We start from the raw sequence: 13,313 nt of genomic DNA on the forward strand, positions 1-13,313 counted from the left end.
TTTCAACTTTGAAGAAGACTAGCTATGCTTATCGATGGCTTCTTGTATGCATTTTCTGTTTGTATTGGTTTAGTCTATTCTAGGCTGTAGATTGATTTCTTGATGCTTGTGGTCTATTTCTAACAAATTAAGTTTAATAATCATTGGTTAACTGGTCAGAGAAAGAGGGAAGAAGAAGAGGCACGAGTGGTCACAATGCAGTTGCTAGTAATTCACAATCATATGATCATTCTGTTGTTGTTATGTATATGGAGCATACCTACAGGAGCAGCAACATCATCAGATTTATCAGCACCGCCAATAGCAAAGCCAAATTGCACAACGCATTGTGGAAATGTAAGCATTCCATACCCTTTCGGGATTGGACCTGGAAACAATTGTTACTTTGACGAATGGTTTCAAATAGACTGCAACAAGACTACCAGTAAGCCTTTCCTGAGGCGCTCCAAAATGGAGGTGCTGAATATTTCTGTTGAAGGCACGCTTTCGGTTAACAACCCGGTTACATTCTTCAGTTGCAAGGGAAAGGAAACTCCCCAAGCTCCAAATTTGACGGGAAGCCCTTTCGTATACTCTCAGGACTACAACATATTTGTGGCAGTGAGCTGCGGCTTCCTTGCCACGGTGCGCTCGGATCACGAATCTGTGATTGTTGGGTGCAACTCAATTTGTGAAAATAATTCAGACCGAGACAACGATGGCTGTGATATCGGTATCAACTGTTGTCAAACTACCATCCCTCCATATCTCACTGCCATCACCACTGCCATAGTGAATGAAGGAATATCATCAAGAGTGGCGGATTGCAACGACTATGCATTCCTTGTTGACCAAGATTGGTTTGAGCACAATGTATCAAATTTTAGAGCTATCAAGCGTATGGATAGTGTTCCTGTGGTGCTAGACTGGACATTAAGCTTGGATAATAATAGGTCACTGATCAAATTATTTGAAGGATTCCAAGTAGAACCAGGCAGGCCAAATAATGACCCAACACTCTATTGCTACTTATATAATGCCACTTCCACATACAATCGGTCAACGGTTGAATGTTATTGTTATATGGGCTTTGAAGGAAATCCCTATCTTCTCCAACCTTGTCAAGGTAATATATTAACTACTGCAAGGGATTCCAAATTTGGATCCCAAATAATGTGGCAATGTTTTGTAGATTCATAAATATAAGTGCCAACTTTGGAGCTCAGTTATTTACAATAAGTAAAACATACATTGAAACATACATCGCCATATTAATTGGGATTCAAATTTAGAATTCGTAGCATTATTCATACATTAACCATCTAATTCCATTAATATACAATTATGCTTCCAAACATGCACGCTATTATATTTCATATATTGATGAATGCAAGGTGCTAAACCAGTGTATTACTGACTTCCAACTATACAGTTTTCATCCCCCATGGAATATTAGTAACCCTATATGTGAGAATTATGTTGGTGGCCATAAATGCTACTCAAATATAACTGGCGCTACCTGTGAATCTCTTGCAAATACAGGTGGTTCTAAATGTTACTTCAGAAAGTCCAACTCGATCAAAACTATTCTCTTAGGTATGCTAGCTCAAGAGTTCATTAACTTTCTGTTGACTATGGGAGTTATTGTGACTATTATACAAATGAGTTTTTGCCAGGAAAAAATTAATACAATGTAATTTATCATTTCACTGACTTATATACACAGGTCTTGGCACGGGTGTTGGATTATTGTTACTACTAATTGGTGCATGGTGGATATACAAAGTCATAAAGAAAAAGAAAGACATTCAGCGCAAGCAAATGTTTTTCAAACGAAATGGCGGTTTATTGTTAGAAAAACAATTATCATCAGGTGAAGTTAATGTTGAGAAAATCAATTTGTTCAAATCAAAGGAGTTAGTGAAGTCCACAGATAATTTTTGTAATGATAGAATTCTTGGCCAGGGAGGCCAAGGTACTGTCTACAAAGGCATGTTGGCAGACGGGAGAATTGTTGCTGTAAAAAAGTCGAAAATAGTGGATGAAGGTAAAGTTTCAGAATTTATCAACGAGGTGGTCATTCTTTCACAAATTAATCACAGAAATGTGGTTCACCTATTGGGTTGTTGCTTAGAGACTGAAGTTCCACTTTTGGTGTATGAATTCATACCAAATGGAACCCTTTCTCAATATATCCAAGGTCAAATTGAAGAGTTTCCACTTACATGGGAAATGCGCTTACGAATTGCCACAGAAATTGCAGGGGCTCTTTCCTACTTACACTCTGCAGCTTCCTTTCCCATTTATCACAGAGACATCAAGTCCACCAACATATTGTTAGATGAAAAATACAGAGCAAAAGTTGCTGACTTTGGAACTTCAAGATCAGTTACCATTGACCAAACTCACCTCACCACACTTGTACACGGCACATTTGGTTACTTGGATCCTGAATACTTCCAATCAAGCCAATTTACGGAGAAAAGTGATGTGTATAGCTTTGGTGTTGTCCTTGTTGAGCTCTTGACAGGACAGAAGCCGATTTCTGCGGTAACAAGGTCGACACAAGAAGATGAAGAAGAATACAGAAGTCTTGCCACATATTTCATTACTTCGATGCAGGAAGATCGCCTATTTGAAATTGTTGATGCTCGAGTTTTGAAGGCGGGATCCAAATCAGATATTATTGTAGTTGCCAACCTTGCTAGAAGATGCTTGGATTTGAATGGAAGGAATCGTCCTACAATGAGAGAGGTCACAGCAGAGTTGGAGGCTATCCAAATGTCTACAAAAACAACTTCTAATGCTCAACATAATGATTCGGGGGTTGAATTTTCCGGACATGATACAATTGAGAATTGGGATATTGTTTCCAGTTCAACAGTGTCAGCTTTGGATGGTGGACATGATACAGTTGCAGCTCCCTCATGCTCAGAGTTATCTTGTAACTTGCAGGTGACTCCTGATTAGTGTGTTGTAATTAGTATTAGCTCAGTTTTGTAATTAAGTAAAACAGAGCACTACTCTGTTACTCTGTTTTAGTTGGATTTATTGAATGAAACTATGAAAGGCATTAGCATATATATATTCAACCACAGCAACAGTTCTTCTAGCTTTCTTCTTCTTTATATCATTCATGAATTCTTTCATTGATCATGTGGTTACTTGTTCAAACTTTCAAATAATTAGGTGTTTCAGTAGTTGCTCGTATCTGTTGTTGTTGTTTTTAGGTTCACAACAGAGGGTCCTTTAATTCATTGTGATTCTGTGAAAGCACTTGCATGTGGGCAATGGAGTCCCACGACCCAACTTGATCTCTCATAGCTTTTGGGTCAAATCATGACGGTGTTTAGCTTACAAGAGTTTTATTCTTTCACTCAAATTGGATTCTTCTCTTTTAATTAGATTTTCTTTTTTCATTCAAACATCTTTCTCTGTATGCTAATTTTCCAATAGCCCGCAAATTATTTCCACTAAGCTACCATTTCTTTTTTAGTTCAAAAAGCATCTTAACTATTATTTGATCAGCATCATACATGAGTAGCTTACCAAAAATACCAGAGCCCCTTTAAATTAGTTATAATAATAATATAGGCTCAAACTGTTCATTCTGTTAGATATCATCAAGATTAATAAAAGCATCTCTGGTTTTCTCTCTAAACTTTCTCTTTGTTCTCACATTTTTGCTCTTCTCCCAGACAGTCTCTTTCTGCATATAGTCATATACCATGAATCTTAGCAAAAGCCACTATGTATATTCATTCAAAAGGATGCTGGATGCACTTTGACCTTCGATCACCACCAACTCAAATCATGATGGTCTTTAGCTTACAAGAGTTTCATTCTTTCACTGAAATTGGATTCTTTTCTTTTAATTAGTTTCATGTCCCATGCTCGAGACATTCATTTAATAATGGGGCCGGCCAGACCATATTCAATTATCCTAAAACTTAAGCACCGCCCCTTCGTCTTCATCTCTTCTTTTTCTCTTTTCTATATATCTTTTTTCTTTTCTAAGCACTGTAAAATGACTTAATTAATTACCCTTACTGTTAACTTAACTGATACAAATTGGTTTGGATACTTATTATACACAATAAAAGTTTAAGTAATCAATTGAGTCAAATAAAAGTTTGGCTACCAAATTTGAAAAGAATTCTTTTTTTTTTTTTTTTAATTTGTATAATTTAGAGAGTAAAATGGTCTTTATAAAAGTTTGTCTGGCAAGTGATTAATGATGAAATATATTTAGAGGGCTGCTATTTGCACACCCCTTTTTTTCTTTTTGCACACTCTTTTTCCCTTTTTTTTTCCTACACACCCCACACACTTACCTCAAATTCAAAACCTCTCAACACACACCCAACCCATTATCAAAATACCCTCATTTCATTACACACCCTCCCCTCTTTCCCTCTCTTTTTTCTCACGTTCACACCCCCCTCCCCCTGTTTTTTTTTTTTTTTTTTTTTCTTCTTCTTCTTCTCCAGCCAGCCAGCCAGCCCCTCCACCCAACCCACCAAGCCCCTCAACCCCCTCACCCGACCCACCCCTCCCTCCCTCCCCCTCCAGCCTCCCCCCTCCACCCAACCCACCTAGCCCCTCAGCCCCTGCACCGACCCCCCCCGCAGCACCACCTCCTCTCTCTCTTCCCCAGCCCACCCCAACCCAGCTCCGACCACCCCTCACAGCCCACCCCAGCCCCGACCCACCCACTCAGCCCCTCACCGGACCACCTCATTCCCTCCCGCACCCCAGCCCTGTAGCAGCAGCACCTCCTCTCTCTCTCCTCCCGCGCGCAGCTGCGCATCCGTTCGACACTGGCCCGCCGAAAATGTCACACTCGTTCGGCAGGCATCCGCCGAACGATGTGAGTGTTGTTCGGTAGGTACCCACCGAACATCAAGGACCCGTTCGGCAAGTGCCCGCCGAACCAGCTACTCGGAGAGAGAGAGAGAGAGAGAGAGAGAGAGAGAGAGAGAGAGAGAGAGAAGGGCACGCCGGTGGTTGGAAGCCGCTGGGGTGGTCGGGGCTGGGTTGGGGTGAGAAGGGGCGGGGCTGGGGTGGTCGGGCCTGGGTTGGGGTGGGCTGGGGCGGGGCTGGGGTGGTCGGCAGAGATGGTAGAGAGAGGGAGAATGGTGGTGGGCGTGGCTGTGCAAGCTTGAGAAAGATGGAGGGGCTGGCTGGCTGGCTGGAGAAGAAGAAGAAAAAAAAAAAAAAAAAAACAGGGGGAGGGGGGTGTGAACGTGAGAAAAAATAGAGGGGGGGGATGGGAATGGGGTGTGTGGGTGAGGTTAAAGTGGTATTTTTCTTGAGGCTTTTTTTTTTTTTTCAAAAGGGGTGTGCAAAAAGAAAAAAGAGGGTGTGCAAATAGCAGCCCTCTATATTTAATCATATGAAGTATTTAAATGGGTAGTGCTATGGTGCCCTAATCGCGCCTTAATTTCATGTCAATTAGATTATTTAGGTTGATTTACAGTTTAGTCCATTTTACATATAGGTCATCTTTAGACTAAAACTTTATTATCCTGACAAAAAAAAAAGAGTAAAACCTTATTAGTGTATAAGAATTGACTGAGGTCCAAATATATTGTCTAGTTGCCATGTTGGCGTTTTCTATTCCAAAATTGCCTCTATATTATTGTAAATTTAATGAGATTTAGATCCCACAATTAAAGGGATTTAACGGATTTAAACCTCACAAATTATGGAATTTAAATTGTCACAAGGTGACATAGTAGGTATCGAACACTCGGAGAACACTACTAGGAAGTACCCCATTAGATATCAGTGGAACACTGATGTCTATTAAGTTTGCGACCGATAAGGGCAGACGTGATATCTAATGTACCCTATTTTCAATATCAGTTTTGGGCCGATGTCTATATCAAATTAGACATCCTATTTGTTAAATATCCGATATTGTTAATAAATAATATATATCAATTTTTCAAGTTTCCGCTATCTAAATGAACGGATTCCGATATGTAATATACTTTCAATATCATTATTTTTTCAAGAACTGACATTAAAAGGTATATTAAATATCTGTTTGGTTCTATTTTTCGATATTATAAACTCATCAAAAGCTATATTTGGTAGGTTGTTACATCATTTTTTTTATCAAAGCGATATATAATATTTTTAACACATCGAATTTGTAACTAAAATCGATATATATGTACACATTAGATATCTGTTTGTTCGTTGTTTTAGATATTATAAGTCTCTTAAACATCAGGTTTGAGTTACAATGTGATATAAAAATAACATTAGATATCGGTATTATTTGTTATTTCAATGTATATACCTGTATAAATATCAGATTTAATAGACATTAGATATCAGTGTTTAACTGATATTGTAAATGTTTTTTAATTAAAAAAATAAAATAAAATGGGTTGTTAGATATCAATTTTTCCTGCCAAATATTTGATATAAAAGTTCCAACATGCAACATCCAATTTGTGCAATTTAAATGCTTCCATAAATTTCATCCAACATTCTCATACATTTCCAACATCCAATTTCCAGAGAAATTGTAGAGAGGGAATCTTAGCATTTCTCATGTGCATCACTTACACTTACAGTAATTTAATATAAAGCACCACAAAACTGAAACAGAAGCATCAAAAGAGAATAAAAATATTTATACTTGTATTAGAATTTGAAGCAATACATATTCTAAGGGTAAGCAAACCATGATATATGATTCACCATAACGATTAACATGACATATGCTTTTTTCTGTTTTACATAGTTTACCCACTAACTAGGGAAAGCCAATGTATCATGTTTCACTACTAATTTATAACTCAAATCACACTTTTGAAGTAATTGGTGAGAGAGGCTTTATCTTCTCCAGCAACTTTTCAGCTTCAAGAAATCCAAATGATCCCACAGACATATATTTTATATATTTCCATCTGTTCAAGTGTAATTAGGTATGTCACTTCAATGAACAAGTTGAGGTAAGAGAAACCTCAGGCATATCGTAAACCCCAAAATAGCTTACCTGAGTATGTAGGGTAGTGCCAAACAATGAAGGTGCAAATGGTTAACAGAATTAAATGGAGGCTGATGAAAGCCAAATCTGTCAAAAGGACATAATAACATCACACTCAAAACTCTTTCATAACCAAATTCATCTGCAGAACCTTAGTTCAAAGTAAGTAAAAACCAAGTAATGATTATTTTGACCTAATTGTTTTTCAGATGAATACTGCATGCATGCCTACTCTAATTCAAGTTCATTTATTCAATTTTTTGTGTGTAATCATTTTAGGTTCACAAGTATAAGTGGATATATAGGAATCAAAATCTGCTGAATACCTCATGTATTGATCTTCTACTTCCTAGGTCTCTTCAAATCATTACAAAAAGACATCTTCCATAGAAGATGTAAAGGACAAATTGGTCAATGTATAGCCCAAATTACAGAAATTATGAACATTCACATTCTTAACCAGCCCATCTTTGCATTAAGCAATATGGGTGACATGTTAGTAGGACAGACAGAATATAAATATTGAAACTAATCTAGTGTTTTTTATTCTTTGACAGTCAACAATCCAGTGTTCACCACCAAGGCACAATTTCACATCCATCGTTTCCATGGTACATAATAAGCATTCAAATGGCTTAAAGAAACAAGAGGGACGGGCTATGAAGCAAATGTTGGTGCAATCGGTGCCACAAGAATTCAAGAATAGTAGCATAATAACTGAATCAAGTTGTAATACAAATTTACATAATTTCCAGCAGAGGCAACGCTAGAGGAAACAACCTAAGAGAACAGCTTCTGACAATCAATCTAACTGTGCACAATTGCACACCCAAAAATCAATCTAATTGTGCATAATTGCATATCAGAAAATAATACAAAGATAAAAGCTTTCAAGAACAGGGCAATACCTGTACTGATGGCATTGAGGTGCATCTCGTTGTAATAGAGTTTTCCCCACTTCTAACATGTGACATACTGAACAACAATGAAAAACAATGGGGTGTAAGATTAATACATATAATGATGAAAAAACAAAGAAAAAAGTCCCACATTGGTTGAACCATGAATCATTTAAGCTTGAGCAACATTTAGATTACCCAAAGAGTAGTCTTGAGGTGCTCTTTGAAGATCCTTCACAGTTGGGATGTGATCCACAGGAATAACCAAGTAATGCCTACAAGAATCAAGATTGTTATTTTAAATTGAAAATGGTGACACTGATGAATGGGATTGGGGGGAGTCATTCAATACTTGCAGCAGCGGGTCTGATATATATCAATATTAAATTAAAATGTATATTTAACTAACCTAAAATCAACCTAAAATCAATATTAAATTATCCACCTATTTCCCTTTAACATCTTACAAAACCTAAAATCAATATTAAATTAAAATGTATATTTAACTAACAATTACTGCAAGAATCCGAATTAAATACCTTATGAAGGAAAATTAGCTATATTTAACTACTAATGAAGGAAAGAAACATCTCCAATCACACAAAGTACTAACATTATAACAAATTTGAACCATTGTAAATTTGTATAGATTATTAAGAAAGGAGAATAGGAAAAAAGAAAGAAGCATCAACTGACAATGACTGCAAGCATCCATACAATGATAAAAAAATGAAGTTCTTAACTAACAATTACTGCAAGCATCCGAATTAAATACCTTATGAAGGAAAATTAGCTATATTTAACTACTTAATGAAGGAAAGAAACATCTCCAATCACACAAAGTACTAACATTATAACGAATTTGAACAAGTGTAAATTTCAGTAACTACAGTAAACAACTTTAGTTTACAGTAACTACTGTTGTTTATCCCATCCAAATAAACAATAGTAACTACTTGGTTCAAGTATAAGAAACTCTTTACCAATAAAAACAAATTAAGCACAATGGCTAATTTCAGTCAATCCCCATCCATAGGTACATGTTATAGCAGAATAGTTCTCCAACGTAAATACTAAAAAGAACCAACAAAAACCTAGTACTCATAAAGTTCCCCCCCTCCCCCCAAAAGAAATAGAGACGATTATCAAACTTGTTATAGCAATAGTTTACTGCAATATCATATTCAAAAGCTAGCCTAGACAAAACCCCGTCTTAGCAAACTCAACCACTAAACCAATAAGACCAAGTGAATCAGTTGTCTATTACTAGTTTTTATAAAAGTTGCAGAAAAGTAGTAAACGTCTAAAAACTTAAATAAATCCAAAAAAAGAAATAGCTAATAAAGCTCAAAGAAGCAACAAACTATTTCTCTTCTATATGGGTGTCTCGGTTTCAAGTATTGGATACTCTAAATTGAAGCCTAGACATAGTCTTGAAATTAAATAGTATGTTCTTGAAGAGCATTTGTTATTTATATACAAAATAGCTAAAATCCATTCACAAAAATAGCACAAACAAGCAGGGAAAACAATGAGCAACGTACTTTAAAGAAAGTAAATTTCCTTATAATTAGTATTAATTCATGGGTTAAAAGATTATATAGAAATAAGTTAAGTACTTTAAAGAAAGTAACTTTCCTTATAATTAGTATTAATTCATGGGTTAAAAGATTATATTGAAAATAATAGCAGAAATAGCTTTGTCCTCGTAAGAAATCCTACTCTCAACCAAACTGTAAAAGCTAATAGCTGACAGTCAGCTACCCTAGTGTTTTAAAATGACAAAATTACGCTAAACACCACAGAAAACCAATCTTATTCAAGCATTTTCTTAATTGCAGATCAGCAAATCAGTGTTACAGAGAAGCAAAGCCATCATCTCCTGTTTAGCCTGCCTATAAAGAATCTACCAATAAAAAAGATAGAGAAAGTATTCAACACAAGAAGTAAAGGATATTGACAGTGCTGAAAAGGATGGGAAAGCCACAGCCGGATAGAATATTTTCTGTTTTCATATGTATCTGAAGAATGTACATATTCAATTTCTCATCCCAATCAATTCTGCTGATACATATTCCCTTTCCAAACTAAACTTTTGAAGGAACTTAAGGCCAAAAAAAAAAAAGATCATTAGAAGGAGCTTGAAGAAAACAAAAAGGTCAGGGTAAGAAGCTGAAATAGGAGGTACTCCATCCTTGCAGATCATACCTCAGATCAGAGGAATCCTGCCTAAAAGAGAGACATATCTGGGAGTGGTCCATACACAGTCTTCCAAGACAGTGGAATAAGCCACTTATCATTATTGTTGCCTGCACAAAGCCATTAAAAAAGATAAGCATACCTCTAACACGAAAGCATTAAGCAAATCATGGTTCAAGGAAGTAAAATAGATCTAATGGAAACAATTCTTAGGGATCAGCAAAGAGTTAATCGGGATCGTGAATCGCATTTCCTGTCCCTGCCCTGTGAAGAATATGGTTATGCCCTCATCCTCACCACATCCCACCCTGCCACCTGTTTTTTTTTTTTTTCTCCTTTTTCAACATTGGCTAAATGTCTAGAACTTTTGTTAAATAAATATTATCCTAAATGCTCCCAAAACAATGTTAAGCTATGAAGTTGATTTTAAAATATGTGAATTTAGAATAATAATTGATATATTGGATGCCAAATCTATTCCTTTTTAAGAAAAAAAATCCCAAATACAGAACAATATTAATCCAACCAAAGAAATAAATAACTTTTATTAGAATATTCAAATATACATGGTGTGAATGCACAAGGAAATTGGATCATTGCCGACCTTGAAGTACACACACACACACACATACAGTGATATATATATATATATATAGGCCGGTACCTTGTTAAGCCATCCTTTAGAATGAATCCTTGAAATTGATCTCTTAGCCTAGGACCACATAAGACACCAGACATCTGCTCACCTAAGGAACCAAAGAATAAAATTAGAGGGAAGTGCGAGAGAAAGAAATAAGATATTCAATACAAAAAAAAAAAAAAAAAAAACCTAAATAGATACAAGAGCGAGAGAGAGTACCTGAGAGAGCTCTCGAAGAACAGAGTCGGAGTTGGATGGGTGTTACACAAAAAGCTAGACGATGGATACTAGGCGGTGGGTGTTGGACGATGGGTGATAGATCTCGTCGTTGATCATTGGTCCCGAGGTCTCGTCGTTGCCTTCCATCGGAGAGAGAAAGTGAAACCCTAGAATTTGGGGGTTTTACAATTTTGGATGAGTGAATCGTGTTTAGGAGGAAGAGAAAAGAGAGAGACATAGAGATTGAGAGATCGAAGGAGAGTTTGGTCGATCTGAGTTTGGTCTCAGTGAGCGAGGGTGAGAGAGAAGGAGCTGAGTTTGGTCTGATGGAGTCTGAGTGAATGTGTCTGCGAGTGAAGAGGTGTCAAGCCTTTAGGAATTTTTGAGAAGCAGGATCGATGAGGTAGAGACCTCATGGATTCTGGTCTGGGGGAATTTGAAGCAAAATCACAGCAACGGCGAGGGCTGCGGGTGAGAGAGAGAGAGAGAGAGAGAGAGAGAGAGAGCTCGGGGTGAGAGGGAGTGTTTGAGAGGGGGGGGGTATCGGGTCTAACTTAAGTCAAAACATTTAAGTTGTCAAAAAAATTTGTATATTTGATTTTTAGCTGAATTAATTAATATCAGTTCATGGATTAGATATCGATTATCATAGAATTTTAATTTCTACCCAAAAATTTAGATATCGAATTTGTAAACTTGGTGATATATAAATGTGTTTAGACATCATTTTTAGAAAACTAAAAATCCAACTGATATAAAAAAATTTGACAATATCGATTTTTTTAAAACCGATATATTTTTAGTGATATCTATTGGGGTACTTCCTAGTAGTGGAAGGAGGAAAATGCGCTTGGCCATTATGTAAATTTAGGTAGGAATTAATGTACTAAAAAATAGTTTGCAATGTACTAATATCATGTGCAAATTTAGTTATATGTTGTACCAATTTCATGTCCAAATTTAATTATGTGATGTACCAAATCTAGTTTGTAATGTACAAATATAGTTTAGAAGTACCAAATATAGTTTGTAATGAACTAAATAGTTTTGTCAATGTACCATATGATCATGCAAATGTACAAGTGAATCTCATAATTGTTGCACATAATATTTTAAGTTAATTTATATTAATTACCTACTCGGATATTATCTTTAATAATTTTAAATTTAAAAACTTAAAAAAACGTAAAAACTGAAGATGTCTTAAACGATATTATCTTCAATAAAATTTTAAATTAATTCATCGACTGACAATAGCCCAACAAATGTCACATGGTTCGGCTTAACTCCACTTGTTTCCATCTGTTTTAAAGAAAGAAATCAAAAGCAAGCACTAAAATCATAGTCATCCATTGGACCATTCCAAAGTATCCATCTTGGCATTTCCTCAAAGACCTCGATCGTATGGTGGAAAACCACGTACTGTGCATGCATGGTTCTTATATGTACGTAGCCGGGCCGGGCTACGTGATGTATTTGTTTGGGGTCCATTAATTATTACTCGGAGGCTGTCAAATAGATGGAAAGGTCGAGTTAGGAGAAAGGCTGGCACAATATTTAATTGACTTAAAACCTCTCAACCAAGTGGAGCCAACTAAGCCTTCTCACCCTCCCTTTCTTCCGAGAGTTTGTAGGTAACAGACACTGACCCTTTTCACTCTCCCATTTTCTTATACTTTGTACGTCTTTTTGAACCATCACTCTATTCTTCAGCTAAAAAACACCTTCTACAATTTAATATTTTTACAAATTTATAATGTATTTTTGGTGTAAAATTTCTCATTCTTATTTTGTGCCTATAAAATTTTTGGATATTAAATTATGGTTTTTTTATGTTGCTTATATGTAATATTTGAGATCTTCTTGTAAAGATTTAAGTATTAAATTTTGATGTCTTTTTTTTGTTATACCTTTTTTTATGTCTTTTATATGTTTTACCTTTTTTGATGACTTTTTTAAAAGTAAAATAATTTATTGTGATGAGTTATTTAACAAATTGCTTTACTAGCAATTAATTATTTTTTTTTTAAAAAAAGGACAACTCACTAACAACAATTTTTTTTTATACTTAGAATAATATGTTTTGGTTAAAAAAAAAAATTTGATGTTCATATTAGAACTGACTTGCTTTAATAAATATGATTTTGGACTGAAATTGATATCTAACAATGAACCCCCAAGATCAAAATTCTGGCTCCACCACTGCCTTAAAATGCATGGTTCATAGTGCGTGCTTGACCTTTGTCCTCAAATCTAAATTGGTGATCATGAAATTATTTTCATTCTGGGAGAGGTATCTGGTAGTACGTTGTGGGTTTTTTGAAGTAATAGTATTTGTGGGTTCCAATGCATCTCATTCATTTATTATAAA

The 13,313-nt window shown here is 35.8% G+C and overlaps 1 protein-coding gene and 1 pseudogene across 1 annotated transcript; one reads left to right on the forward strand and one right to left on the reverse strand.

Moving 5' to 3' along the window:
- Positions 1 to 195: 195 nt before the first annotated feature.
- On the forward strand, positions 196 to 2,949 carry LOC147291967 (wall-associated receptor kinase-like 3 pseudogene; annotated as a pseudogene).
- Positions 2,950 to 6,799: 3,850 nt separating this feature from the next.
- LOC147291968 (bifunctional adenosine 5'-phosphosulfate phosphorylase/adenylylsulfatase HINT4-like) lies at positions 6,800 to 11,030 on the reverse strand. Its single transcript, XM_086238463.1, has 7 exons — positions 10,943 to 11,030; positions 10,748 to 10,829; positions 10,093 to 10,193; positions 8,083 to 8,159; positions 7,894 to 7,960; positions 6,995 to 7,072; positions 6,800 to 6,905 (listed from the first exon to the last, which is right to left on the reverse strand). The coding sequence occupies exons 3-7, from the start codon at positions 10,182 to 10,184 to the stop codon at positions 6,800 to 6,802; spliced, it is 420 nt and encodes a 139-aa protein (XP_086094589.1). The 5' UTR covers positions 10,185 to 10,193; positions 10,748 to 10,829; positions 10,943 to 11,030.
- Between the last annotated feature and the right edge of the window lie 2,283 nt (positions 11,031 to 13,313).

This window comes from Dryas octopetala, chromosome 3, assembly GCF_963921425.1.
Source record: "Dryas octopetala chromosome 3, drDryOcto1.1, whole genome shotgun sequence".
Lineage (NCBI taxonomy): Eukaryota > Viridiplantae > Streptophyta > Magnoliopsida > Rosales > Rosaceae > Dryas > Dryas octopetala.